Source organism: Sinocyclocheilus grahami, unplaced genomic scaffold (genome assembly GCF_001515645.1).
Source record: "Sinocyclocheilus grahami isolate Dianchi unplaced genomic scaffold, SAMN03320097.WGS_v1.1 scaffold81.1, whole genome shotgun sequence".
NCBI classification, from domain to species: domain Eukaryota; kingdom Metazoa; phylum Chordata; class Actinopteri; order Cypriniformes; family Cyprinidae; genus Sinocyclocheilus; species Sinocyclocheilus grahami.
This window is the reverse complement of record NW_015505260.1, coordinates 1,047,764-1,075,121: the sequence shown is the minus strand read 5'-3', so window position 1 is coordinate 1,075,121 and position 27,358 is coordinate 1,047,764. Positions and strand designations below refer to the sequence as shown.

The 27,358-nt window shown below is 36.4% G+C and overlaps 2 protein-coding genes across 2 annotated transcripts; one reads left to right on the top strand and one right to left on the bottom strand.

The window, feature by feature from the left end:
- Positions 1-6,988: 6,988 nt before the first annotated feature.
- On the bottom strand, positions 6,989-10,566 carry LOC107586439 (cytokine receptor-like factor 1; the record flags this gene model as incomplete). The annotated part of the gene is made up of 3 exons (XM_016273806.1): positions 6,989-7,260; positions 9,102-9,270; positions 10,399-10,566. Coding segments are annotated over 3 exons (609 nt in total), but the record flags the coding sequence as incomplete, so codon positions are not given.
- Positions 10,567-14,532: 3,966 nt separating this feature from the next.
- On the top strand, positions 14,533-26,865 carry LOC107586396 (transmembrane protein 59-like). Its single transcript, XM_016273737.1, has 7 exons — positions 14,533-14,670; positions 16,144-16,238; positions 16,320-16,472; positions 24,249-24,357; positions 24,574-24,688; positions 25,588-25,705; positions 25,938-26,865. Exons 1-7 carry the CDS (start codon positions 14,538-14,540, stop codon positions 26,094-26,096), a joined length of 882 nt encoding a protein of 293 aa, XP_016129223.1. The 5' UTR covers positions 14,533-14,537; the 3' UTR covers positions 26,097-26,865.
- Positions 26,866-27,358: the final 493 nt, after the last annotated feature.

Genomic DNA, 27,358 nt, shown 5'->3' with positions numbered 1-27,358 from the left:
CAAAATTCACATTTAGAAGATATAAGCATTCAAAGCTTGCAGTTCGTCACTTCCGCCAAAACGGCACAATTAATTTTTTTGACGTCACATCGTACTTCATCTTCTCATCAAATCTTCTGACCAATCAAATTCTCTCCAGAATCCGAAGCACCCACCCCCTGCTCTATAAATAGACACTGAAGCGGCTTGAGATTAGGGATGGGCGATACCACTTATTTTGTTTTCGATACGATACCGATATTTTTCAAGGCAGTATCGTCGATATCGATACCGATTCGATACTTCTGCACTAAACTTTTAAATGATGAAATGTATTAAATTATTAAATTACTAAGAGTAAAATGGGTAATAATAAGCACTTAACTTTGTTTAAAATGCATTTTAACATTCAATATGCCTTATATATTTCAACGTTCACTTTAAATAACTGTAATTGCACAAACTATGTAGGCTACAATTTCAATTTGTTTATTGTGAAATAACTCAAACATATGGTTTTTTCTGTCCTCTGATAAGTATTGTTCAGGGCTGCTGTTCCCAAAAGCTTTAATGCTTTCTTATGATACTTTTGGGAAACGCAGCCCTGTTTGAATGCACTTTTAGAAGTGAGTGAACGCTCTCTGTGATTGATTAGTTATGTCTTGCAACATTTGCGTGTGTTCAGATGAGCAGGAAAATAGTTCTATCCTACACAATTACTTGCGAACAAAGGTTATTTGTTCAATTCAATGCATTTGTACGCATTATTATTATTATTATTATTTTAAATAAACGAAATCACTGGTAAATAAAACACACCTTAGTATCGATATTTTTAGTTTGAGTATCGATACTTTCGATACTCGCGTCAGTATCGATATATCGATACTTAGGATCGATACGCCCATCCCTAGTTGTATTACGCGAACCCAAACAGGAAGTGAGTGCAACAGCGTGGCTACATGAAACGATACACATGTTGCTGCTCAGGTGATTTATCAGCCAAGCTACGAAAACACCAAGAGCACAGTTTCAGCAACATGGCAAGTTAGTTTTGAATACTTAGCTTGTATCATATAATCACATTTAGGAATAGTAAATGACTAGAAATAAATACAACGTAGCGAACTGGCTAACGCTAGTATATAAAGAAACTTACTGTACATTTACATCATTTCATAGTAATAAAGTTACATATGAACAAAATAATACTAAATCATAAATAAATACATTGTTTTTAAATCACTAACAAAGTATTATCGTGTTTCTGACTTATAATGGCATTATTTAAAATACCGATTAAATAATATTGTGTGTGTATGTATATATATATATATATAGCAAGGGATTCATATTGAGTTTTTTGATGTTTGCGACTTGTGTGTCTATTCTATCTTTCATTTTTTTAAAGGCACCTACAGATTTCAAAAATGTGGTCAGAAGATTTGCTGTACTTCAAGCTGAGCGTGTGGAGGCATACAAGCTATTTGAGGAGTCAGTTTATCTTTATCTATCTGTCTGTCTGTCTGTCAGAGGGTATTTGAGGTAATACAGTTGTTGTTTTTCTCAGGGGTCATGAGGCGTAATTAAGGACGGGGCCCCACTATGACTTCGAGCACTACAAACAGCTGGTGCATGAGATAACAAAAGCATTCTGTGGCTTTTCCAAAGAGGTTCTGGAGATTAAAGAGCAACTGCACCAAGACTTTGACAGGCCCGACCTCTCCGAACACATTGACAAACTGCAGATTAAAGAGAAGGAGAAACTAGAGCTGGTGGGCAATGTATTGTTTTTAAAAATGTTTGGGTAATACTACACAATATGTATTATATACAGTTATTGTCACAAACAAATAAGTCTAATTTGCTTTTTATTCCAAAATTGACAGCACTCTTTCATTTAAAGCTCAGATTAATAGTATAACCCGGTCTTGTTACATTCATCTCCGTAATATTGCTCGCCTTCGTTCATCTCTCACCCCACACAGTACTGCCATTCTAGTTCACTCACTTGTCACCTCTCGCATCGACTACTGTAATTCTCTTTTATTTGGTTTACCACACAAGCTTCTCCATAAACTCCAGCTGATTCAGAATTCAGCTGCTCGTATCATAACCCGGACTCCATCTATACAACACATTACTCCCTCTCTTAAACAGCTTCATTGGCTTCCCATCAAAGTTCACATTGAATTTAAAATTCTTCTTCTCGCATATAAAACTCTCCATAACCTCGCTCCAACTTACCTCTCAGATCTTATTCAGCCCTACACCCCTTCTCGAACCCTTCGTTCTTCCTCACTGGGTCTTCTCCATACACCCACAGCTCGTTTAACCACCATGGGTCATAGAGCTTTTAGCCGTGCAGCTCCTCGCCTTTGGAATTCTCTCCCAGCTAACATCCGCAACTTAGATTTGTTATCCCAATTCAAAGCTATTTTTAACTTTTTCTTTTTTTTGGTTCATTGATATTGCTATTTATTGTTATTTATTGCTGTTTTATTTATTATTCATGATGTATGTTGATGCCTTAAATAAAATGTATAATTATTATTATTATTATTATTATTATGTTAGGATGTGCACTGTCAAGCATACTTAGGAAGGTGATTGGTTAAACATTTCAGTCCTGCATAACATAAATTAGACCGTAAAATGATTTTGCTCCTCACTCCTCACTTGCATAAGACTGAAACATTATTATATAATACAATTTTAAATAATAGTATTAGAATTAATTATAAAAATAAAGTATTTATTAATTATGCTTTATATTTTTAGCTGTTTGTTTCTTGCATATTAGTGAAAAAAGCTAATTGCTTAATAATAAAAAAAATCAACAGGAGTAAGTGCAAGTTTTTCTTACACACCTGACAATGACAGGTAAATTCAGTAAAACTACTGGGAACACGATTGTATTTAAAATCTATTTTCAATATTAATTTGTAATTTATTTTAATTAGTTTTATATACAGTGGGTATAGAAAAGAATCATCTCCTTTAAAATAATCACATTTTGTTGCTTTGCAGCTTGAAATGAAGACCAACATGTCAGAAAAAAAGAAAAGAAAAAAATACGGAATCACTGAGTTGGAAAAAGGATCACCCCCTCGAGTCAGTATTTTGTTGAACCACCTTTTGCTTTAATTACAGCCTTTAGGCTGTTGGAAAATGTCTCTACCAACTTTGCACATCTAGACTTTGCAATATTTGTCCACTCTTCTTTGCAGAACTTCTCAAGTTCAGTTAAATGTGATGGTGACTGTTTGTGGACTGCAGTCTTCAAGTCATTCCACAGATGTTTTTAAGTCTGGGCTCTGAGTAGGCCATGCAAGGACTTTCACATTTTTTCTCCTTCAACCACTGTGTGGTCACTTTTGCTGTGTGCTTTGGGTCATTGCCATGCTGGAAGGTAAACCTTCTTCCCATTGACAACTTTCTGGCAGAGGGCAGTGTATTTTCCTCAAGAATTTGACTGTATGTTGCCCCATCGATTTCTCCTTCTATCCTGACAAGTGCTCCAGTCTCTGCTGCAGAGAAACACCCCATAACAGGATATCACCACCTCCATGCTGTACTGAGGGAATGCTGTTATTTGGATGGTGAGCTGTATTGGATTTCTGCCAGACATATCATTTGGTGTTGAGGCCAAATAATACAATTTTAGTCTCATCTGCCTCAGAATCTTCAAGGTGTGTTTTGGCAAAGCTCAGTCTGACTGCATGTGTTCTTTCTTGAGGAGTGGCTTTTTTCTTGCAACCCTCCCATACAAGCCACATTTGTGGAGAATTTGTGATATTGTTGTCACGTGCACACAATGACCACTCTGTCATAAATTCCTGCAACTGCTTCAGAGTGCTTCTTGCCAGTTTCCTCCTGGCTCTTTCATCCAGTTTGGAGCGACGTCCTGATCCAGGGAGGGTCTGTGTTGTACCAAATACCTTCGGCTTCTTAATAGACTTCACTGTGCTTCTAGGAATTGATAAAGCCTTTGAAATTTTTATGTATCCATCTCCTGACTTGTGCCTGTCAACAACATTATCCCAGAGATCTTTTGACAGTGCCTTGCCACCCATAGTTGATTGTTTGCTTCAGTTGCACGTCCAAGGACTGAAATGCTCCAGGAAAGCTCTTTTCATGCTGAGCTAATCAAAATGAACACAGTTGATCACAGGTGAAAGTCAAATGGCTTTGGCTGCGTCCAAAAGCTCTAAAATGCCTTCGGAGGACGCATTCTAAGGCAGGAAGGCATCAAGGCACATCCGAATCCAAAGTTAGCTTCACTTCCTGTCTCATGAGAAACATTCATCTGTTCAATTTTTGAAGGCAGCATAGATATATCCTTCGCTGCCTTTGATATCCCACAATCCTGTGCGTTCCATTCCGTGATGGTTGAACTAAAAAATAAAGATGGTGTCTGAAAGTTGCGTTTGGTGGTCAGTTTGTGTGTAAATGTATATTTCTGACTAGGGATGTAACGATTACCGGTTTGATGATAAATCATGATAAAATTCCCCACGGTTAGTATTACCAGTTCATATTTTAATTATCATTAAAATCGATAAACCGTATTAGATTACCGCGATTCGAACAACTTGCGATAAATAAATACTGTCCAGCATAAAGCCCAGTTTTCAGTAACAGTCTCACGTGCGCACAGCAAGCAGAGCAGTTTCGTTTTGAGTGAAAACAGGGCGTAAAAGCTGGGAATTATACAAATTAATAACAGCATAAAGCCCAGTTTTCAGTAACAGTCTCACGTGCGCACAGCAGGCAGAGCAGTTTCGTTTTGAGTGAAAACAGGGCGTAAAAGCTGGGAATTATACAAATTAATATATGAATGAATTAATTATATGAATGTACCTCTGAAGGTTCAGACTGTCTTCAGAAATGATTCAATGGCATTTTGTTTTCATCTTCGCTCCATGTAATACCTAAAGGAAGTGTTCTTAATCGCAATACTGCTTTGTCCTCTGAGGTTACGGGAAACAGCTCTAATTCTGCTTTTCCACAAGCGCCACCTGCTGTCAGCGAGTGGATTTACAGAGACTTATATTTACATTCAGCCTGTGTGCAGTTTCTGTCTGGCCAAAAATGGACCGAATTTGCATGCTCTGCTGTAAATTTAGACCGGTTGATGAAAAACAAGCTTATGTGGATTCTACACATTTAAACAATTCCGATAAGTTATCTAGAATTATTTATGGAGTAGATCAAATACATATAATAATTTATTAATCAATTATCATTTTGACTTAACCCTTTTCTTTATTCAAAGGCTGAAATGTGAGGTTTACCTTTTTATGAAACTTTTTCAAAGCTTTATTTGAACATTTACATTAGATATTTGAACATGCTATAAACTGTTGTCAGTCAAGTTGTCATTTAAAATCCGCACATCATTGGTAATGTTATTGTTTTAGTGATTATGCAAACAAAAAGTCATTTTATTTGTTGTATGATTTTTAAATATAAAACTTGAAGTGATTTATGTGTCAGTACTTTTTAAACATCTCCAGCACATTTTAACAATACTGTGATATTACTGATAACCGTGATAATTTTGGTCACTATAACCGTGATAAGAAATTGTCATACCGTTACATCCCTATTTCTGACTAACATTTTTTTTACTTTTGATGTTAGTTCTAGCGAGAAATCAGTATTATAGTAATTAAATATTCGTTTAGTTATCACCAAAACTCGTTCTATTTTGTTGTAGATCATTAAACCGCCAAGCTGCCTCAGAAGCCTGTCCGAAATCAGTTTAATGAGGAGCCTTCGTGCAAAAACACTGCCTGCAGAGGCATTGCCTGATAGGGCAGCGAGGCAGCAAGTCAGCTGTCTAGGCTTTCGGACGCAGCCTTTGTGTGCCATCGAGAAGGTGATTAGCTACAAACGAAGTTTACAAGTCATATTTAGGAGGGGGGTGATCCTTTTCTCAGGATCTCAGGACTGAACTCAGTGATTCTGTTTTTATTATTTTATTTTTTTCTGACATGTTGGTATTATATCTTTCACTTGGATGTTACACTGAGTAAATACAGTTGGATAAAACAAAAACTTCATTTCAGGCTGCAAACAACAAAATGTCATTATTTTAAGGGGGGGTGATTCTTTTCTATACACACTGTATATAATAATTATTTGTAATTTATTTGTATTTTAATCACTTATTTATAATATATATTGTATCACTGTAATTCATACATTTTATATAGAATATAATTTAAAATGGTAATATAATTCATTTTGAAAATAGTATGTTTTTATTAATTCCGCTATTTATCACTATATGTATCACTTTGTGTTTCATCCTGGATTTGATGTACAGTACTTGGTACATCAGGTTAATGATTAAAACCTATTGTTCTTCTAAACATCCGAATGAAAAAACTTTCTGTTTCTCTCCATCTTTCAGTATCATAAAGAATACAGCCGCTTTGAGTGAGATTCTGCAAGACTTCAAGTATGACTCAGATGAGCCGGAGTGAGATTCAGTCAGTCAATCTCAGGAGACGGAGATGGATTCAGATCCTCAATGAGCTTTCCTTTCATCTAAGGTATCGATCGCTGTCTCAGGCGTTGTCGTAATTGGTACCAGCCATTCTTGTGGCAGTGTTCTTCAAAGGACAGTGTGACTAATGAAGCGACCTAAGTTTCCCAACAGTCGTCAGTGCCAAAGCAACAGTAACCACTGAATCAGTTCAGAGAGCGTGCAGCGGATGTTGGTTAGCGTTCGAGAACGCCACACAAGACTTCTCGGGCTGTGTTGGATCGCAGCTGAAGCTTTGCTGCGCAGTCTAACCTAAAAGGAATTTATAAGCATTCCGGCTGATTACTTTGACTGGCCGTTCCCTCTCTGTTGTGGTAACGTCTGAAGATTATATGATGCTTCGCTATTAGTAAACGCAATCAAATGTGAGCCTATTGATCAGAAGAATAAACATATCTTTTGGTTCTCTTTTTTGTGGGTCACATAAAACCGCAAAATGCCTTTTTTTTTCTTTCACACAGGCCCTATATCATGTGTGCCAACGGTAATGATTTGCTGTCTTGATATGTGTCGCAGAAGGAGGTACGCTTTGTCCTTACTGACCTGGTCGTGCGTTTTCTGGGCTTTCTGCAGCCAGACGCGCCATTGGTCGTAGAGTTTGATGCTGACGTCTGTACAGCCGTAAGAGTGTTTGCGCATCCAGCCGAAAAACTGCTTGAGCTCCTTTCGTAGTGTTGAGTTGTGCTCACTGGGCTTCGAATCGCATGAGCCAATATGTGACCTGTCTGTTGGGGAAATGACAATGGCATTAATTTGATATTAAATTCGAGTTTTTGGTGAGAAATTAAACAAAACATAACTGGAAATAGTATTGGCAATATATATATATATATATATATAGATAGATAGATAGATACTGTATATACATACACATACACTAGGACTGGGCAATTCTAAAAAAAATTGTTTTCCTATTTTTCAGCCTTCTGACAGTATTCAATATGGGATGCATGATATATCAGGAACATTAATATATATAATTTTTCATACTGTGCATTAAAATGAATATAAATTCACTTAAATTTTTTTTGTTTTTAGTGTTTTATTTTGAATTTAATTAGAAAAGACGGAATTTTAATATCGGTCATTTATTGGCCATAAAAACAAAATAATCATAATCTTATTAGTAACAGCCTTAATTTTTGTATTGGTGAATCTCAATATTTATTCTATCGAATCTTTTTGATAAATTTTTTTATACTTTTATAGAAATTCATTTTTATCTAGATGCACCAATATAACAAAAAAACATCAATGTTTACAGACATAATTTTTTTATTTCAACATATTACACATTTTTGACTGGTGATGATACAAGTGAATTATTAAGTTTGGAACTACTTTTACATTTGGAATATTAATTATAGATTATTATAGTTTTTTATTAACATTTTAATAATTAACTTTTATTTTTGTGTTTTTAGTTTTCTTTTTACTTTTTAATTTAAGATTTAGAAATTTGGTTGTGCTGTCATTTAATTAGTTTTTGTTTTTAATATTCCTAATTAGCTTTAGTTTTAGTAATTTTAGTACTTCTTTTACTTCATATAGTTGCCAAAGTTATTTCTATTTTTTTTTGTTTTTCAACCAATATTTTTATTTAATTTGATTTTATTTTATTTCAGCTGTACTTCAATTAAAGAAAATTATATTTAATTGTTTTAGTTTTAGTTAGCAATAACAACACAAGAGTGAAATTGATAAATTCATGAATTCGAACCATTGGAACTGATTCACGAAAATAAATTGAAATTACCAACAAAAAAAAATTGTTCTAACACTTTCATACTGGAGAGATAATGATTGTGAAACTAGTTTAATGACACACTGTTTATAGGAAACTTAAAAGTGATATCCACAACATTGATTCATTTTAAATCACAATCAAATTCTTCCCAAGTATATCGTTATTCTTTAATACTGAGTATATCACCCAGCTATATGTAGTACCCATTATTTGCTTTTTTTAAATTAGTGTCTACATATTTTCTATACGAATCATCAGATAAATGCATTTGTAAGACATTTGTTAAATTCAACCCCAGTTGACGACAGTTGCTTAAATGCAGTCGATTGTACAGTGTTGCCCTGAGCGATGTGCACATACCCATGAATAATAGGCTATTTACCAGCTCCCTGCTAATGAGCTCCAAAGCATTAAACATAGAATGCAGGAGGGGGAGCTCAGACTTGCCATAACTCATATTGCTTGACATAAAACAGAGCTTAATAACATCCTCTCTTTAATACAAAACATGTAACATCCTTTCTTATGAACCGAATCTGTTTCCACTAAGTTTCAGGTTGACCGCCCCTTTAATCTAAACATGCTCTAAAGAGTTTTTTAATTTATCAATCTACAAAAAGCCCAAAGAATTCATCAATTGTGCCCTAAAGAGCTCTGACATTTTGCTGAAGTCTTTTGAATCTACTAATGAGAGATCTCTATCAAGTAGCTTGATGTTTTTGCAGTGTTTACATATGGTTTGAATCTAATTAGCTTGTGATGCAGAAGCCTTATGTGAAGTAAAGGGACGTTGCATTATTGCATTTTGATGTAACTCACCGATGCCAGGTGTCGATGCGGCAGTCGAGTAGCTCCAGTCGCTCCAAATGCCTGCTTTCTTCGAGCCGTAGACGCCTATCGGGTTGCAGCGTACCTGGGCGAAATACACTGTACCGGCCCTGAGACCCGCTAGCCGACAAGACGTCTGGTTCCCAGCATCATCTATGACCTCATGTGAAATAGAAAATTAAAACTAAGAATAATAATCTTAAGTATGTGCACCAGACATTATATTGGGGAAAGCTGTTCACCCAGAAATGTAAATTCTGTTTTTTTCCCCCCCACCTTCATGTCATTCCAAACCTGGTAAAATTATACAGGTTTGGAACAGCATCATAATAGTGGTCCATAGGACTAGTGCACTATATTCCAAGCCTTCTGAAACCGTACAATAGGTTTCTGAAAAGAAGCGTGTGAAATCACAGACAGATAATCTTCCTCTCTAGTGAGAAGTTAACTGCTGGATCCTTACGTCAGTGAGTTGAATGTGAGAACTGGATTAGTCAGTAATTAAATGAATCATTCAATCAAAAAAGCTATCATATGACTTCAAAAGACTTAGAATAAAGTGCACAAGTCATATGGAGTACCTTTAAGAGGCAGGACACCATTTTGGGGTCAGTCATCATTTAGGGTTCAGAAAGGAGTGGCCAGGAGATTCCTTACAAATTCTAATTTTGTGTTCCAAAAAACAAAGAAACTTATGTAGAATCACATGAGGCTGACTAAACAATAACAGAATGTGAATTTTGGGGTGAACTGTCACTTTAAATTTTGCTCCTGGAGGGTCACTTTCCTGCATCATCTTAAGAGTTTAGCTCTAATATACCTGCTTGGAAGTTTCTAGTGATCCTGAAGACCTTGATTAACTGGTTCAGGTATTTTAATTAGGACTAGAGCTAAACTCTGCTGGATGGTGGTCCTCCAGGAGCAGGATTGGCTATCCCTGCATTAAATGTAATTTTCTATTAGATTAAACCAGGGGTGTCAAATCTTGCTCTGTGCGCTTTAAAAAAAAAGTTATTTATTGGTCTATGATTATATCTATGATTCCATGAAGAACCTTTAACATCTAGTGATGTTTACAGAACTTTGGAACTCCAAAATAAACTTTATTTTTAAGAGTGTTTGGCTCCAACACCAGTTAAACACACCTGAACTAGCTAATTAAGGTCTTCAAGATTAACAGATATTTCCAGACAGGTGTGTTGGGGCAGATTGGAGCTAAATACCGCAGAATGTTGACTCTCAAGGAGCAGGATTTGAACTCCCCTGGACTAAACCATTCCAGCCATACCTTCCATTCATCGCTGTCCTCCACACGGTATCGTATCTGATACTTGGCCTGAAACAGGTAGTCTTTCAGGGCAGGAGGACTGCCCCAACGTACACTTAACTGATCTTCCAGATCTCCAACGCGGCTCACAAGGACATCAGGAGGCGGATCTGTAGTCACTGAACGTAATATTTCACATTAACTAACACTGTATGAAAGGCATTTTCAGAGCTGTTGATTAAACCCAATAAAAGTTGGTAACTGTTAAACTATTCTTTCTTTCACTTCAAAGACTAACTTCTTGTAATTGAACCTCCCAATAAACCTTCATTGGCGCTCATTAGCTCAATTATATTTTGCCGTTACTACGGCAATCTCCCGTTTCTATTGTTGTTTAAAATGGATGTGCTCCACTGCTACGTTTTTTAATCAAGCTTGCCTTTAGGGCAAAGCCAATCATGGAGCTTATTGTTTCAGAAGATGAGGAAATTAGGCCTTGAAGATGTAGTAATGTAATATATTTGCTTTTCTCAGCAAAAAGTGCTGATTGATGGATATAGTTTAATTGTGATTAATTCGATTAATACATTGGTATATCAAATAAGTCATTTGATTAGCATAGCAACATTATATTATGATGGAGTATATCTTCTAGAGGAAGGATACCTAACTTAATGAATTAGCTTTTTTAATGAATGTCTTTAATAATTGTATCATGACTGTTTCATAAAAGCAATATTGCACTCGAGGACGAGTTGTTTTGGTCAATAACACTACTTCTTTTACCTTAGGTTTTTCTGTTTATTAATACACAGTTATTATCCTATTATAGATCTATTTACAACTTAATATAGCATGTCTTCACACACATTTACATTAATTTCCAATAGTTTATTCCAAATGCAATTTACTATTAGTGCTGTAAACGATTATAAGGTCGCCTTTCAAACAGTATGAGAAGTTTTCAGAACATTTCTCTCAATCTTTTTCTTTTTGATGAAAGCCATCGCTAATGACAAGTTACCACAGTTAAAATGAATACATCTTTCTTAACTATTGAATTTGACCGTAAACTAAGACGAATATGACCTCTAAACTGAGTAGAGATGAAAATGAAAACGTATAAACACCTCCAACAAGACCTTTAAATGAACATGAAGTTTGAACACAAAGTAAACTTCAAAAATATTTGAAATGGTACTTACGTGCTGTGAGCGCATATGGAAGAAGCGCAACAAAAACCGACAGAATGACTAAAATTGTCATTTGTCTGGCGCACGCGTAATCCATTCTCCTTCACATAAATTGCTGAACATAAAAAAAAGCCTTAATCACCAGAAAGCTTCGTAAAAATCATTGCTGCTTCTGGAAAGCACCATTATGCGGAGAGGACGTTCAGATTCACCTTCACTCTCAATTCTGGAGAAGAATCAACATATAGCGCACGCCTCAAAAGCTGAAAAAGTTGATTCTTCTGAAGCTCCTCCCATGTCTTACCACACAGCCACAAGGCATTATTAGTAGCGCATCTGCAGCCAGTGTTTTCTTTTCTTTTTTTGTATACTAAGTTGGCCACAACAGAAAATAATGGAATAAACCCTTTCCAAAAACCTTTTTGTACTGGTCGGCCGTTCCTCAAATAGTGTTTTTAATCTAAAATTGGTTCTGTAGCCAATACACACGATTCATTTTTGTCTACATCGCATAGTTTATAATGGTCTGTTTTGTGCAATGCAGCTCCACACCCAATGCTTTACAACGAATTGTGCAATGCCTGAATAGTTAGGATACACTATCATTTTGAGATTATTTCATTCATTTCTCGTAACCATAAATACATTTTTTATTTATTTATGCATGTGTATTAGACTTCAGAGCTTTTATTAGACTTCAGAACTCATTCAATCCTTCTCAGGAAGTATTAATCAAACAAACTGTGCTTTTTCAAATGAAAATCGCTATAGAGAACGTAGCGAGATGAAATCCAACGTTCATTTGGACACAAAACTGTTCTGCGCAAAGACACTGCGCAAAGATGGGAGCATTATTTGGCTGCACCTCGAGCCAATTCTTCATCGATTCATGGATTTCTGTGTCCCAGTTCCTGGCACCGCATGGGAAACGTTACTTTGTATCCACCAAGAACAGGCCGAGGATGATGCTTTATGATGCATGAATTTAACGGTCAGTGTGTAGATCTGTCTGGCCGTATGTGTTATTCTCAAACAAACAGCAATGAACGGTCTACGTGCTAAATGCGCAAAACGGAGCATCTTTTTTGTTTGATGGGGGTCCATAAACGCTTGTAAAGACGTGGGTTGGTGGTATTTGCTTGATATCAGGAGGGCGACGTGGTTTGTCTTTTATATAATGTGAAGGAATTGTTTTTAAAAATATATATATATTCAGAAGCTGAGATCCTTAGTTTCCTTGCAGCCCGCATCATTTTGGCCTGAAACAGCAATGAACGGTCTACGTGCTAAATGCGCAAAACGGAGCATCTCTTTTGTTTGATGGGGGTCCATAAACGCTTGTAAAGACGTGGGTTGGTGGTATTTGCTTGATATCAGGAGGGCGACGTGGTTTGTCTTTTATATAATGTGAAGGAATTGTTTTTAAAAAATATATATATATTCAGAAGCTGAGATCCTTAGTTTCCTTGCAGCCCGCATCATTTTGGCCTAGAGGTGGTTCGAATTGATTTGAACGATTATTATTCTCATCAATTCTAGCTTTAACTGCCCTTAAAGACCAATGAGTTAATTTGTTATAAACAGAACAGATATAACAAATAAACAGTTTAATTTGAGTATTGGAAAAGGTGCGTTAAATAGACTTTTAATGACTTTTCTTCACATACTTTTTTTAGAGACCTTTAAGTGCAACTCATAATTTTTTTTTTATAGAATAGCATTGATTACACCAAAGCTCACAATGAAAAGAATCATCATTTATTTCAAGTGGAACATAACGAAAATAATAAATTGATTGGTCTTGCAATTCAATAACTGCTTCAACTCATTCGTAAGTATTTGTGACCCACTAAAGCAGGGGTGTCCAAACTCGGTCCCGGAGGGCCGTTTGCCCTGCAGAGTTTAGCTCCAACTTGCCTCAACACACCTGATTGGAAGTTTCTAGTATGCCTAGTAAGAGCTTGATTAGCTGCTTCAGGTGTTTAATTAGGGTTGGAGCTAAACTCTGCAGGACACCGGCCCTCCAGGACCGAGTTTGGACAGCCCTGCACTAAAGATATGTTTTTTGAGAATCATTAAATCGTTTGAAAATCCGACTACACGGGTTTGCGCTGTATGTTTTTAATTCGCTGAAAAGGACAGGCTCATAGCAATCATTTGTCCAGGAGTTGAAAAAAATAGAACCGATGAAACTTCCCATCTGTATTCGTTCGCGAACACATCATTTATTTGTCTATCTAAGAAAATCGAATCAGATCTCGATGATTTTTCAGGTGATAAGAGTGATTCCAGTACTCACTCGTGACCCAAAAAGACTCGGTTGTCACCAACTACTAGAGTAACAATTCAACTTGTCAAAAGATTCACTAGAGAACGGATTCAAAATATTTCAGTGGCAAAGATGAATCAAAATCCATATCATTTCTGTTTCCAATCCATGTTTTATTATTGACAGAATCAAGATGTGTTGCTTCTGAAATCCATCTGAGCTTTATTCTTGTAATTAAGGTATTTATTGGTGATGATTTTATTTAACGATTTCATTGTTTTAATTGGTTAACCTCAACAAATGTAATCTAAACATATAATATATACATTTTATGTTGCTCCCTGTCAATTCTGATGGTGATACTGAAGGTCACTGCAGGGTCGGGTGACTTCTGTTACTCTAAATGTCATGAATCGACCTTACGTGGGTTTGAATCACCACACTTTGCCCTTTCATCTTCAAACCTCAACCAGTGCTCTGCTGTCTCCACCGATAATCAATCCTCGATTCTGATGTGCCATTCAGAAAACTGCATGTCACATCTTGCATAATGATTTTTTTAGGAACTCATGTTGGATACTCTATAAAACATCCTTTGAGAACACCTCCATGTGACCACAACATCCCTCTGGATATGAACATCTATTAGAGTGATTCTTGGAGTTACATATATCACTGTACAAAAAGATTTATTCTGAATGAAGCCCTTTACCGTGTTCCTACAGGACTCCATCATGAATGCCTGTCACCGCGGCTGTCGGCTCTACTCCATCTGCCAGTTCGTGAATGGAAATCAAGGCATCAATACCAGCAAAGAAGAGTGCCAGGGAGGTATGACCTATTTGGATCAGTTTTGGGAAGTAGCTAGCTAGCTAACTAAAATTAGAAATGCTACTAACTTAACTCCATCAAACATGCTTACCTAAACAGTGAAGAGTTGGAAAGCCTGATTCATTCGAGTCAGTTTGTCCTAAATGATCCAAATCATTCTAATGAATCAGTTCATTCAGACAGTTCATGTAAATGAACAGATTTAAAAAATGATTTACTGATTTGACTCCATGCTCAATGATTTGGACTCAGTTATGTAAATTAGTTTTGCTGTGTGAATGTAATGTAAATTTACCTGTGCAAGTTTGATTTTATCAGTCTGAGGATGATTCATTCAATACCCTTTTTTTGTGCTAGCTAAACTTATTAAACTAAACAGTATCTTTTGCTACTTTTTGTAAGCAACTTGTAGCTAACTACTTTAATATAACTCCGATTGCATTCGTCTGAAAGAAGAAAGTCATATACACCTAGGATGGCTTGAGGGTGAGTAAATCATGGGGTCATTTTCATTTTTGGGTGAACTAACCCTTTAAGTCCTGCAAAAATCTCTTGAAATAATATCATAATTACGATTTCAGCGCTTGTAGATACAAACTTCCCAAGAGGACTTGAACGCAGTTTAATGGCACAGTCACGTTTGTGAACGTTTGTGGGCAAAAAAGGTCAACTGTCTATCGTCAACAGTGTAGTAATGTATGAAAAACAGCCTATCCACTATCCAACCAAGCTGCTTTTTGTTGATCAGTGTAGTGAATTGGTGTGACCAACTTGAACCTGTTGTGAAATCTGTGTGGAAATTGTTCACTCTCACACAAAATTTCCAGTCACTTGGAATCATGTGTAAATGTCTGAATTTCTTCAGGAAAAATTCGCCAAACAATAGAAAATGTGAGTACAGCTTATCTTTCACCCATTGCGAAATTCCCAATCATAGATGATTTTGCTGAAAATTTGCCGAATAACGAAAGTTGTGACGAACTAAAGTCTTGTTTTTGTGTCTGAAATCTCTTAAATGCATGCCGTAATTATGATTCCAGCGCTTGCAAGTACAAACTTCCCAGGAGGACTTGAACGCAATTTAAGAACTACAAAAATATTTCGAATTGGTGTGCTAGTACAAATTCAAAGCGAGAAAAACTATCTTTTTGCCTGTCAAAATGCATTTGACGAAGCTAATGTTTTGGAATAAAGTGTCCATAGCCCAAGGACATATACTATAGAGTGTGCAGACAAGCTGATAGCGCTCATTTTTATCCAGAGATGGTATTGTGTGCTAGTGGCAAACAGAGCTGTCTGTGTGAAGCTGCTAGGCATGAGGGAAGCTGTTTTATTGAAAATCAATCCTGTGCTTTCTGGTGCGGGAGGCTGCTGCTCAGATGTTTGTTGATATTGATGACTGCTTGACCGTGGGGAGGGTTGAATGGAGATGGAGCCGCCTGACAGGTATCGTTTATTTGTGTGTGCGTGCAGCATGTCAGGAGGCCTACAGTAAACTGCTGGAGCAGGAGGCGTGCAGCACGGGGTGTGCCAGCCAACCCGCTGAGCCAGAAATCAAACGGAGAAAGGTATGACTCTCGGATGTTTCCTTTTGGGGTTGCAGTGATGTTTTGACATCTCTATCAAATTGCTCTTGGCTTGATCTGCAGCTCAAGGCCCTGACCAACCGGCCCAAGCCCATCTCTGTAATGGATGCCGTGTCTAGCTGGTGCAATGACATCGTCAGTTCTGCCCAGAGCTTCATTTCTTCCACCTGGACCTTCTACCTGCAGGCTGATGATGGGAAGGTTGTTGTGTTTCAGGTTAGTCCGTCGGCATCTCTGCTTTCTGAGTAAACCTCTAGATTTTGCTTTAAACGGTAACAAAATTGTTTATTTAAAGGGTTAGTTCACCCAAAAATAAAAATTAGCCTACAAATTACTCACCCTCAAGTCATCCTAGGTGTATATGACTTTCTTCTTTCAAACGAATCCAGTCAGAGTTATATTAAAAATGATCTTTGATCTTTCAAGCTGTTTAATGCCACTCAGCGGGTGTTGTATGCATCAGTCCAAACGAAGTTAAATAAAAAGTGCCCATCCATAAAAAAAAGTGTCTCACACGGCTCCAGGGGCTGAGCAAAGGCCTCCTGTTTTGTTTTGATCTCTCCGTTGCGGCGCATGCACAAAGCTGAACTCATACGTCATCCGCCCGGAGCTGCTTCCATGTAGGACTGTTGCCACAAGCTACATTAAAGTGATTATTACATTTTGAATAGGGATATTTTTCTTACAAAACGCATCGATTCGGAGCCGTGTGAGACTTTTTAAAATTTATTTATTTATTTTTTTTTATGGACGGGCGCTTTTTATTTAACTTCTTTTGGACTGATGCATGCAACACCCGCTGAGTGGCATAAAACAGCTTGAAAGATCAAAGACAATTTTTAATATAACTCCGACTGGATTCCTCTGAAAGAAGGAAGTCATATACACCTAGGATGACTTGAGGGTGAGTAATTTGTGGGCTAATTTTCACTTTTGGGTGAATTAACCCTTTAAAGTTGAGTTTTGTTAAATCATTTTGTTACCTAATATCCTGAAAACATTTACATTTATTATAACTACCATGAACTGCACAAAATGGCACACTGTTATTTTATTTTAGTATTGTTTATATACTACAGTATTTATTAATATTTCGAATTAGCTTTTCTTTTTACATTTTCAGTTTTCATTTTAATTAGTTTTAGAAATTTAATGTAATCGTTTTCAGTTTTGTTTTTCTATTTAGCTTTTTTAATTTCAGGTTTTGTTTTGGTACTTTTGTCAGTTAATCACCAAGGCAACATTTCTCATTTTCATTCAATTGTTTTATGTTGAAGTTTTATAAGTTTAATATATTTTATTTAATTTCAGTTAACAAAAATTGTTTAATAGTTTTAATTTTAATTAACAATAAAAACATTGGAGTTCACATCTCAGAGTAAAAAATAAAAAAAGGAAATTAGGTTTTGCTTTTAATAATCTTTATACCTTTTGAGTTTGAGAAATAACATCCCAATTGTAAGATATAAAGTTGCAAACTTAACTGTTTTTTAATTTAAATTAGATGATTTTCATTACGTTTTTCTTTTTTACTCTTCTATTCGGCAACTTTATTGACATGATTAATAAATATATTTTAATAATAAATATTTAATAAAACTGACAATATTTAATTAAAAACATTTAATAAAATGTAAATAATTTTTACACATTAAATATTTAATTATTAACCTGACATAGACCAAATTCTTTTAAATGTTTTCAAAATGTCTCTTGAATTTCAAGGGATCCATGCTCTTGGCATAATAAATTAAGGAGAAACAAGCCACTCAACCTCTGATGTCTGTAACAAAATATATGGGAAGCATTTTCTCCTCCATTTCAAATGTTTTGAGTTTTATTATTTGCATTTAGCATTGTTTTGTTCCAATCAGATCAGACCTGTGACCCATTTTTGGGTCGCAACCCACCAGTTGAGAATCACTGGTGTAGAAGATTCCACTAGTGACTCTCATATGCTCTTGGTTTCAAGATCTGGTATGTTTTACGAAGGTTGCGGTCACATCACTGCACTATTGGGATCATATGAGCGCAGGGGGCTGGTTCTTCAAAGAAGAACCAGTGATGTTAAATCAGAAACCTTATTCTCCCTGGAGGTCATCCAAATGTATCCATAGCCTAACATGTTTTTGTGAGATTCCTGCTGTTTCTAAACCAACTACAATTATTAGACGACCACAAAAATATCTTGTAAATAAAGACAGTTATGTTAAATTCACTTCACAAAGCTTTACTTAAATATGCCAAAACAAATACAAATGTAGAAATTCATCATTACGAACTCATCCATGATTTCTCAGTTTAGTCGCAGCCATGATGAATGTGCGTTTAACAGTTGTGACAGGAGAAGAGGCGAGAGAGAACCTCCACAGCCGCCCTGCGGCAGGCCTAGCCTGTATTTAGTGGTCAGCTGGAAGACGGCCAGCCCAAGTGAAGGACTGACATGGGCCAGAGATTGCACAGATGGTGAAAGCCCAAGGTTTAGCGGTAGCATCGTGCGATCTAAACACTAAATCAAGCATATGGAATTAGAACTTTCTTCAAAAATGGCAAGACTCAATTTCTGGGGGAAGTGGAGCACTAATGATGGGCTTTTTGCCTCGGGCGTCTAAACGGAAAAGGAAAACAGATTGTTTTTCAACAGACCTGCTGTGGTGTGCATTTGGCCCAGATGATGCAGATTTCACAGTTACGTGAACCTCCGCACAACTGTAATATAAATAGCACGGCATAAAAAAACAGAATACGGAACTTTAGACTTCACTGGGTGTGAGCCCACATTTATGTCACATTTATCACATTTATGTTATAATCTCTTTGATTTTTGTGATGAACTAATGAAACGTATCTTCGAAGGAAAGTCTGGAGGGAATTCTTGCACTTCAGAAAGACCTTCCCCAAGTGTGTCCAACAGCTCTGCACAAATTTCCCTGAAGTTGCATGTTGAAGTATCGGTAGAAACCAAATGTCAAATTCTTTATGAACCAGCTTGTTCTGCTCTTTGATGCTTGAAGTTCTCTAGTAGAAGTTCCCCTGACACTCAAGTTCTTCATGTACTTTTTTTCTGGAATATCTTTAACAGTAGACAACATTTGTGGGAATTTGTAGACATCCAAATAAAACCATAAAACAGGTATTTTTAGACTTTTATACCAAATTATTCAAGAACAGGCAATATGTTTGTGAATAAGAGTAGCGCTATGCCATTTTTTAAAAGCTTAAATATTAAATCTGGTTTGCATTTGCAGGTGGACAGTTTATTAAAGGAATATTTTGGTTATGTACAAGTAAAGCTTAATCAACAAAATGTTGATTACCAAAAATAATTTTGACTTTAGAGTTTGTTGTAAAATTGGATATACCAGTAACTTTACACAGAAAAGGTTAGTAAGCAATTTTCCCACACTAAAATCATGTTAACACACACAATGTTTACATCTTGTGGTTGTACTATTGAAACAGTGTTTTTTAACATTTACAGATTGGCCCCATTCACTTCACTGTTTATTTAAAAAAAAAACAAAAAAAAAAACTTGTAAATATCCCACTGAGCAAAGGGTCTGAATACTTAGGACCATGTGATATTTCAGTTTTTCTTTTTTAATAAATCTGCAAAAATGTCAACAATTCTGTGTTTTTCGGTCAATATGGGGTGCTGTGTGTACATTAATGAGGGAAAAAATTAACTTAAATGATTTTAGCAAATGGCTGCAATATAACAGAGTGAAAAATTTAAGGGGGTCTGAATACTTTCCGTACCCACTGTATATATACATATACACTATGATCTGTAGCCTAGTTTCACATCAGTACCAGGCAGACATTTGACATTGGTTACGCTGCAGTCTGGGCTTAATGTTTGTCTGTTCTGTCCAGGGTTTTGATGAGTCCCTCAGAGGTAGTCAACAAGAATCAGACTATTTCCTCCAAACTGAAGGTTAAACATGACTCGGTCGCTGAATAGCCACTGATTGGTGCAATGGATTTTTGTTTGGAAGGAGGTCAGCCATCTTGTTTAAATTCTGGACTAGTTCAATGTGGACGGCTGCTACATGCGAAAAGACAAGTTTGGAGAAAGCAAGCAAATTCCTAATAAGGGAAATGGGATTGTTTACTATGAAGTCAACAATCTCGGCTTCGTCTTCTTGGCAGTCTTGTAAGCTGCATTGATCACCTTTGGCGAGTTCTGCAGTAATGCGTGACAGATGCACATCAGACCGCTTTCACTAATGGCAAGATTCCATTGGTCTGTGGCCAGTCAACATTAACTTCCTCAGATGTTCAATTTTCCCCCTTTGATTCTCATCTCTTGTGGACATCTGGATTCAATATTTTTGACAGCATCCCTTTCAATTAACGCAACTGCGAGACTCAAGCTTTTCGCAGAGCTAAATTGCCCATACTATGTTGCATTTCATGACTTCATGATTTCCCATGTTTGTTTATGTAAACAATTAGTTCATCCAAAAATTAGAATTCTATACTCACCCTCATGTTGTTAAAAACCCATATAATGTTCTTTCCTCAATGGGACACAAATGACCATATTTTGAAGTATGACCTCTCTTTTCAATACAATGTAAATGCCATTCAGAAAGGATGCAAAAAACACCATAAAAGTGGTCCATATGACTCTTTCGCTATACTTTTAAGTCTTGAAGTAGCATTGTGAGGAACAAACCAAAATTCAGTCAATTAGTTGATCCTGTTCACAAAACCAATCTGGGGTGCTTTTCCCAAAAGCAACATTCGCCATCTATGTTTGCAAGTCATTAGCAATGTAGTTCCAATGAACATTTGCAAACAACATCGCAAAGTTGTGTGATACTATAGCTCTCGACCTGTGGTTTGAAACATAGTTTCTTGTTAGTACAACATGTGGACTTTATAAATGATGCTTGAGCAAAATACGTAAGCTAACGTGTAGTGCAATCTATGTCTTTCATTCCATACATATACTAATTTAATTCAGTTTCTTTTGGCTTGTCAAATGAATAAAAGCACTGTTTTTGAAGAGCGTGCATGTGTGAATGTGCTAGGGGTGTCACCTGTTCCTTAAAATACGGAATCGTCCCATATTTTAAGGTAAAATGATGCGTCCTGTATCAAATCAATACGGGACGCGATTTGTCCCGTATTTTACAAAGGCCAACAAGCTGAATCAACAAAAGTATTTTGCACAGCTTATAATGCTAATAGCAATTATAATGAAATAAATTTCATAAGAAGTTAGAGAAGCTCATCTTGGCATCTTTGTTTCCATGGCAATGATGGAGTCTCCAGAACGCGTGCCGTTAAAGCCCTTTCACGCGAGCGCAGCATGCGCTAAACCTGTGTGGTTTAAAACATCGAGGAGCTCACGTCCGCCCTTTGAACACAAGATTCTCCAGATGTAGAGCTGAACAGGAAAGTTATCAATGGGTCTGTCCAGTAACTAATGATGAACGCGCAGTTTGCGGAGAAGCATTTGCTCATGGTTGACTGTCTGACTTAAAGGGATAGTTCACCCAAAAATTAAAAGTGTGTCATCGTTTACACTCCCACAAGTTGTTCCAAACCTGTAATAATTTATTTCTTCTGTTGAACATAAAAGAAAATACCTTGAAGAATGTGGGTAACCAAACCGTTTCTGGTCCCCAATGACTCTGATAGCAGCAGAGTCATTGAAGCAGGACCAGCAGCTGTTTAGTTACCCACATTCTTCAAAGTATCTTCTTTTGTGTTCAACAGAAGAAAGAACTTGCAGGTTTAGAACAACCTGGGTAAATTATGACAGAATTTTCATTTTTGGGTGAACCGTACTTTTAAAGTGACACACATCTGTGCTTCTAAAGGCATAACCCTATTGTTTTATTCAAATTTGGATAGACACAATTATTATATTTTTTAGACATTATTAGACCAATGAATTAATAGATTATAATTAATGTTAGACCCTATTTATTAATTTATCATTTATATTAAGCATATACATAATAAATAAGCATGTATGTCATATACATTTTGACATTTTAAAAAGGTAAAAAAAAAAGCTAAATTATTTAGATTTAATGTAGTCCTAATTTAAGCAAATGAATAAAAAATTAAATACAAATATAAATTAATCTCATCCATGTAACAACTGCAGAACTGTCAAAAAAAGACTAATAAGAATTAATCATTTACATTCATGAGCATGTTTTCTCATGGTGTATTGTTGAGCTATGAGTTCCTCACTGACTATTTGTGTCCTGGGTGGGGTCGTGAATGGGTGTCCCTTATTTTGGCTTGCTGAAGGTGGCAACCCTAGAATGTGCTGTAGTACCATGATTGAATCCAACATCTGAAATAAAGCAAACGAGAATTAGACCTCAGGTGCCATGTTCGTTATTTACAGCAATAATCTGAAATTAAATTTGAAATAGAAAAAAAAATAGAAATTAAGCTCTGGTGATAATTGACGCATGTGGAAACACCAGTTCACGAATTAGAAGTATGAAATAAGGATTTCGAAGTGGAGACTGGTTTTCCTTTGCTGTAAACAAAACTTTGTTCTCGCATTACTAGCATATTCTCACCAGAGTTTATGCTACACCTACATCATCTGCTGGAATGCCACTCTCTCGTGAACGGGCATGACAGTTAGCTGAAGGTAGAGATTACGTTTACAATGTTTTAAATATGGATATTTTATTCTTAAATAAATGCATCGATTCACTTCAGAAGACATTTATTAACTTCCTGGAGCCGTGTGGTGCACGTTTTATGATGGATGGATCCTCTTTATTTTGCTCTTCTTGACCACCGTTCAATGCCATTATAAAGCTTGGAAGAGCCAGGACATTTTTTTTTATATAACTCCGATTGTATTCATATGAAAGAAGAAAGGCATATACACCTAGGATGGTTTGAAAGTGAGTAAATCATGGGGTAATTTTCATTTTTGGGTGAACTATCCCTTTAAACAGCGAGTTATGCTGTTGTACATGAAATGCACCCTTGAATGATTTGTTCATTTATCTGACCTATATAGTTCTCAAGATCAATGTAGTGCACATGTCAAATGGAGATACTTTTACCCTTTTTGAAGCTTGAAAGCTTCACTCCCTGTAATTGCTGTAATTCACTGTAATTGCGTCAAAAAGCGTACAGAAAACAGACTTCAGATTTTCTCCCCGCAGAAGAAAGTCATATGGGTTTAGAACATGATGAGGGTGAGTAAATGATGACAGGATTTTCATTTTATCTGAACTATTCCTTTAATCTTTAGAAATTAAGATTGGACACACTAGTCAGTTATACATATGTAAAAGTACAATCCCAATGTATTCCTTATGTGTCCAGTTACAGACTACTACACTATAGGAATAACATGACACTCCAAACATGAAACTCCTTGTTCTCGTCTACCACGGCTTGACATGAAAAACCATGTGTGTTTGCCTCTCTGTGGTCATTTCGGAGGTTCATATGAGCCTCCCTATAAGATGTTATCTCCAAGGTCTGCTCTGCTGAGCCCGATTTAGAAGAATTCAGTGGAAGAGAGCAAAAATCTCTTTAATAAGATCTCAAGGGGGAAGTTAGGCTAACCGAGACTTCCGTACCCACTGTATATATTGTTGCTCTTTTGTTAGTTTTGACATCAAATCAGGTATTATACTTTTATCAGTGATTACTCTTGGGAATCTATTTCTGCTCTTTCTAGCTGTACATAATACAGGCGAAAGTAGCTGCATTAGCAGCTAGTTTTTTTTGCTTGTATTTTTGAAACATGCCCTCTAAGTCATCATATTTACCTGTGCAATTTGTCGTCTGTATGTTTGTAAGAATCCAAGCATTTTTGTCACTCTGCAAATTGTATTTCTGCTTTGCCGCTCTGTGCATGATTGCGTTGAAATCCTCACCACAACAAAATGGTCACAAACCCAACCGTTTCATTCAGAAGCCTTTCTGCTGAGTAAATCCCATAATGCTGTTTCCTGCCCTTGACATTGTGTTTGTTGATTCTCTCAGAGCCAGCCAGAGATTGAGTACTCCTTGCCTGAGTTACAAGCCCCGCGCTCTAACGTGGTCGACAAACCCTGGCCCCAAGTCAACTCCCACACACAGCGGCCACATACTGGTAAGAGTGACCGCTTTCTCCCCAGATGGCTGCTGACAGCTTTCGTTTTTTTTTTTTTCCTCTGAAAGCTCATTTAAGTGGAGCAAAGGACCAGAGCTTGAGCTTTGACTTTCATTTGAGACACATCCTGCGCCGCCCCGCTGTAGTTTGTCCGAAGCTGGAGGGTCATAAAATCAATGTCCACTTGCTGAAAGTGCTGCCTCTGCATCCTTCCAGGTAGGCGGTCACATGGGGAGAGGAATGCGGCAAAACCTGGGATGAAAGGAAAGCATGTCAGCCAACATGCTGAGGACCCAGCTGCTGAGCACGACTTCCTGGGCTGCATGTCAAGGTGAAAGGGACTTTTTTTCAGTCAGGACATGTTTAAATGTTCAAACTGCTTGATGGTCTATTGATAATGTACTAAACACATTTAAGTTGTATTTGGGCAACAGTGTGGTTATGTCAGTAAAATGTTTTAAAAACATTTTGCAAAAGTAAACATTTTAATTTGTAACTTTTATCAATTTTATTTAAAAAACTGTGCATACACAATGTTTATTTTATATATTTATATATATATATGACTTCAGATGCAAAAACCATCTGAGATTTTTTTTTTCTTTTAAATGAGCATTTTTATCAGGCTCCTATGTTTAGGTTAAGTAATTTCACTTTAATGGCAATGAAAAGGTTAAGTTAGTCTTAGTTATTGTATGCCTTATTTATTTTTTATAAGTATATAAATGTAATTTCCATCCTTTTTAAATGTAATTGATATATTTTAATATTTTGTACACATTTTACAAATGTATACATTTGAATAATTTACTTGCATATACAGTGGGTACGGAAAGTATTCAGACCCCCTTAAATTTTTCACTGTTATATTGCAGCCATTTGCTAAAATAATTTAAGTTAATTTTTTTTCCTCAATGTACACACAGCACCCCATATTGACAGAAAAACACAGAATTGTTGACATTTTTGCAGATTTATTAAAAAAGATAAACCGAAATATCACATGGTCCTAAGTATTCAGACCCTTTGCTCAGTATTTAGTAGAAGCACCCTTTTGATCTAATACAGCTGTGTATATATATATATATATATATATATATATATATATATATATATACATACATACATACATACACATATAAAAACGTAATACACTTTGAACTTTTTTTAAAGTGTCGTAATTTCTTAACATACATCAATATGTAACTTCTTCATGTATCTTTCCCCTAGGCGCTCAGGACTACCGCGTTGGATTTTAGCAGCATGTCTCTTCCTGTCTATCATGGTGATGCTGTGGCTGAGCTGTGCCAGTCTGGTCACGGCACCTGAGCAGCATGTCAAGACTCAGGTACCCATTCATTCATCAAACAAACACTACCAAAGAAATATAAGCCAGACAAGGAGAGAGCATTTCTTTAAATGGATGAGTAGGAGCAGAGGAGAAGCAGCCAACAAGTATACAGCATATATATGAACTTCTTCAAAAGCGTGGCTACTTGAAAGAAGCTCAGATATAGTTTTGAATACATAATTTGGCACAGAAACAAGTTAAATGTTGATGATCAATGTTGTATCTACAGCTTAGCATCAATGGAGATAAAGAGTACATGGATGACGCCCAGAAGGTCAACCCCTACCACTTGACGCCAATGATCGCAATGACAATCGGCCAATCGGAGGAGGGCAAGGAAGCGGGGCCGCTTCCGGTCAAGGTCGACCTCAGCAAAACATCTCTGTAAAAGCACAGAAGCGGTCAATACTTTTGGCGACTAGGGTTAAACTCATCTCCAGAGCAATTTCTCGCAATTTAAGGGGAAGTTACATTGTTTTTCTAAATAAAAAAAACATGCATGACTGCATTTATTATATCAGTTACGACGTACATCCTGTCTGAATACTAGTCTCCTCACTGAATTCGCAAAACCTCATGGAATTGTAGTATAGGTGCTTGTTCACATAATGTACTAACTCATTTTTGACTATAATGTATACATACACTAGTAACATTTGAACTCATGAACAATTTCGCAACAAGTTTCTTACCAAATTTTTTAAAAAACACACTGTATAAACACAGGGGCTCAGATGGTAGATTGCGCCACAACCTTAAAAGAAGAGCAGGGTTATTTGTCAAGCTTCAGCGTTTAGATACTACAATGAACGTTTAGTTTAACGATGAATACTTTCAAAGCGCCCCTCCTTGTTATTAATTGGTGTAGCATTTGAACTGGAAGATAAGCTTTGAAGGTAATCTGTCAGAGAGAGTCGCACTCGTAGATTCTCACTTTGATGGGAAACAAGCAACGGAAAAATCAAACGCAGCCAATTAGCGAACGATCTGTTTCGTAACGACATTTACAAAACATGAATGCATCCTTTGAACTGATATGTAATCAAACTGACTTAATTACTTTACAGATTGTGAATTCAGGTAGTTTGAAGAGTTAAATTAAGATTTTGTTCAAATGTATAGTTAAATTAAAAAAGTCTTTATAGGCTTTAGGATGTTTTGTACATGATTGTAAAGTGCTTTGGGTGTACAACAATACACAATAAAGCGCTATATAAATGCATCATTCATTCATACACGTAGAAAACGTATCCTTGTGTCGCGGCTGACACAGAATAGCGTATGCAGTTTGCGTCCAGCGGATATTCTCCAAAATGGCGCTACGGTGATGCTCCAAAGCTAAAGTTCAACTTAGTGTTTTATGGTAAAATGTATATGAATCTATACATCAATAATTATTGTTTTTGTTATTTTTATTCTGAAAATATAGTACTATACTAATATTACAGGCCAGATAATTCTCAATTTTATATATTGGGAGTAATAGGAGTCCCTGTCTGAAAAAGGTTGAAGACCTCTGGATTTCGTTAGATGTTAATTATAACTACTTTAGTCACTGTATATTGCAAGAAACGAGCGTTGCAATTGACCTTCCTCATCCACCGCAACCACATACTGGCAATCAAGTCATCTGCACACTTTTACAATGAA

Excerpts from the sequence above, each read along its gene's own strand:
- LOC107586396 (XM_016273737.1), top strand. The coding sequence starts at position 14,538 with ATGAAGCCCTTTACCGTGTTCCTACAGGACTCCATCATGAATGCCTGT. Across the intron at positions 14,671-16,143 it reads CAAAGAAGAGTGCCAGGGAG|CATGTCAGGAGGCCTACAGT; the intron begins GTATGACCTATT and ends GTGTGCGTGCAG. Across the intron at positions 16,473-24,248 it reads GGAAGGTTGTTGTGTTTCAG|AGCCAGCCAGAGATTGAGTA; the intron begins GTTAGTCCGTCG and ends TGATTCTCTCAG.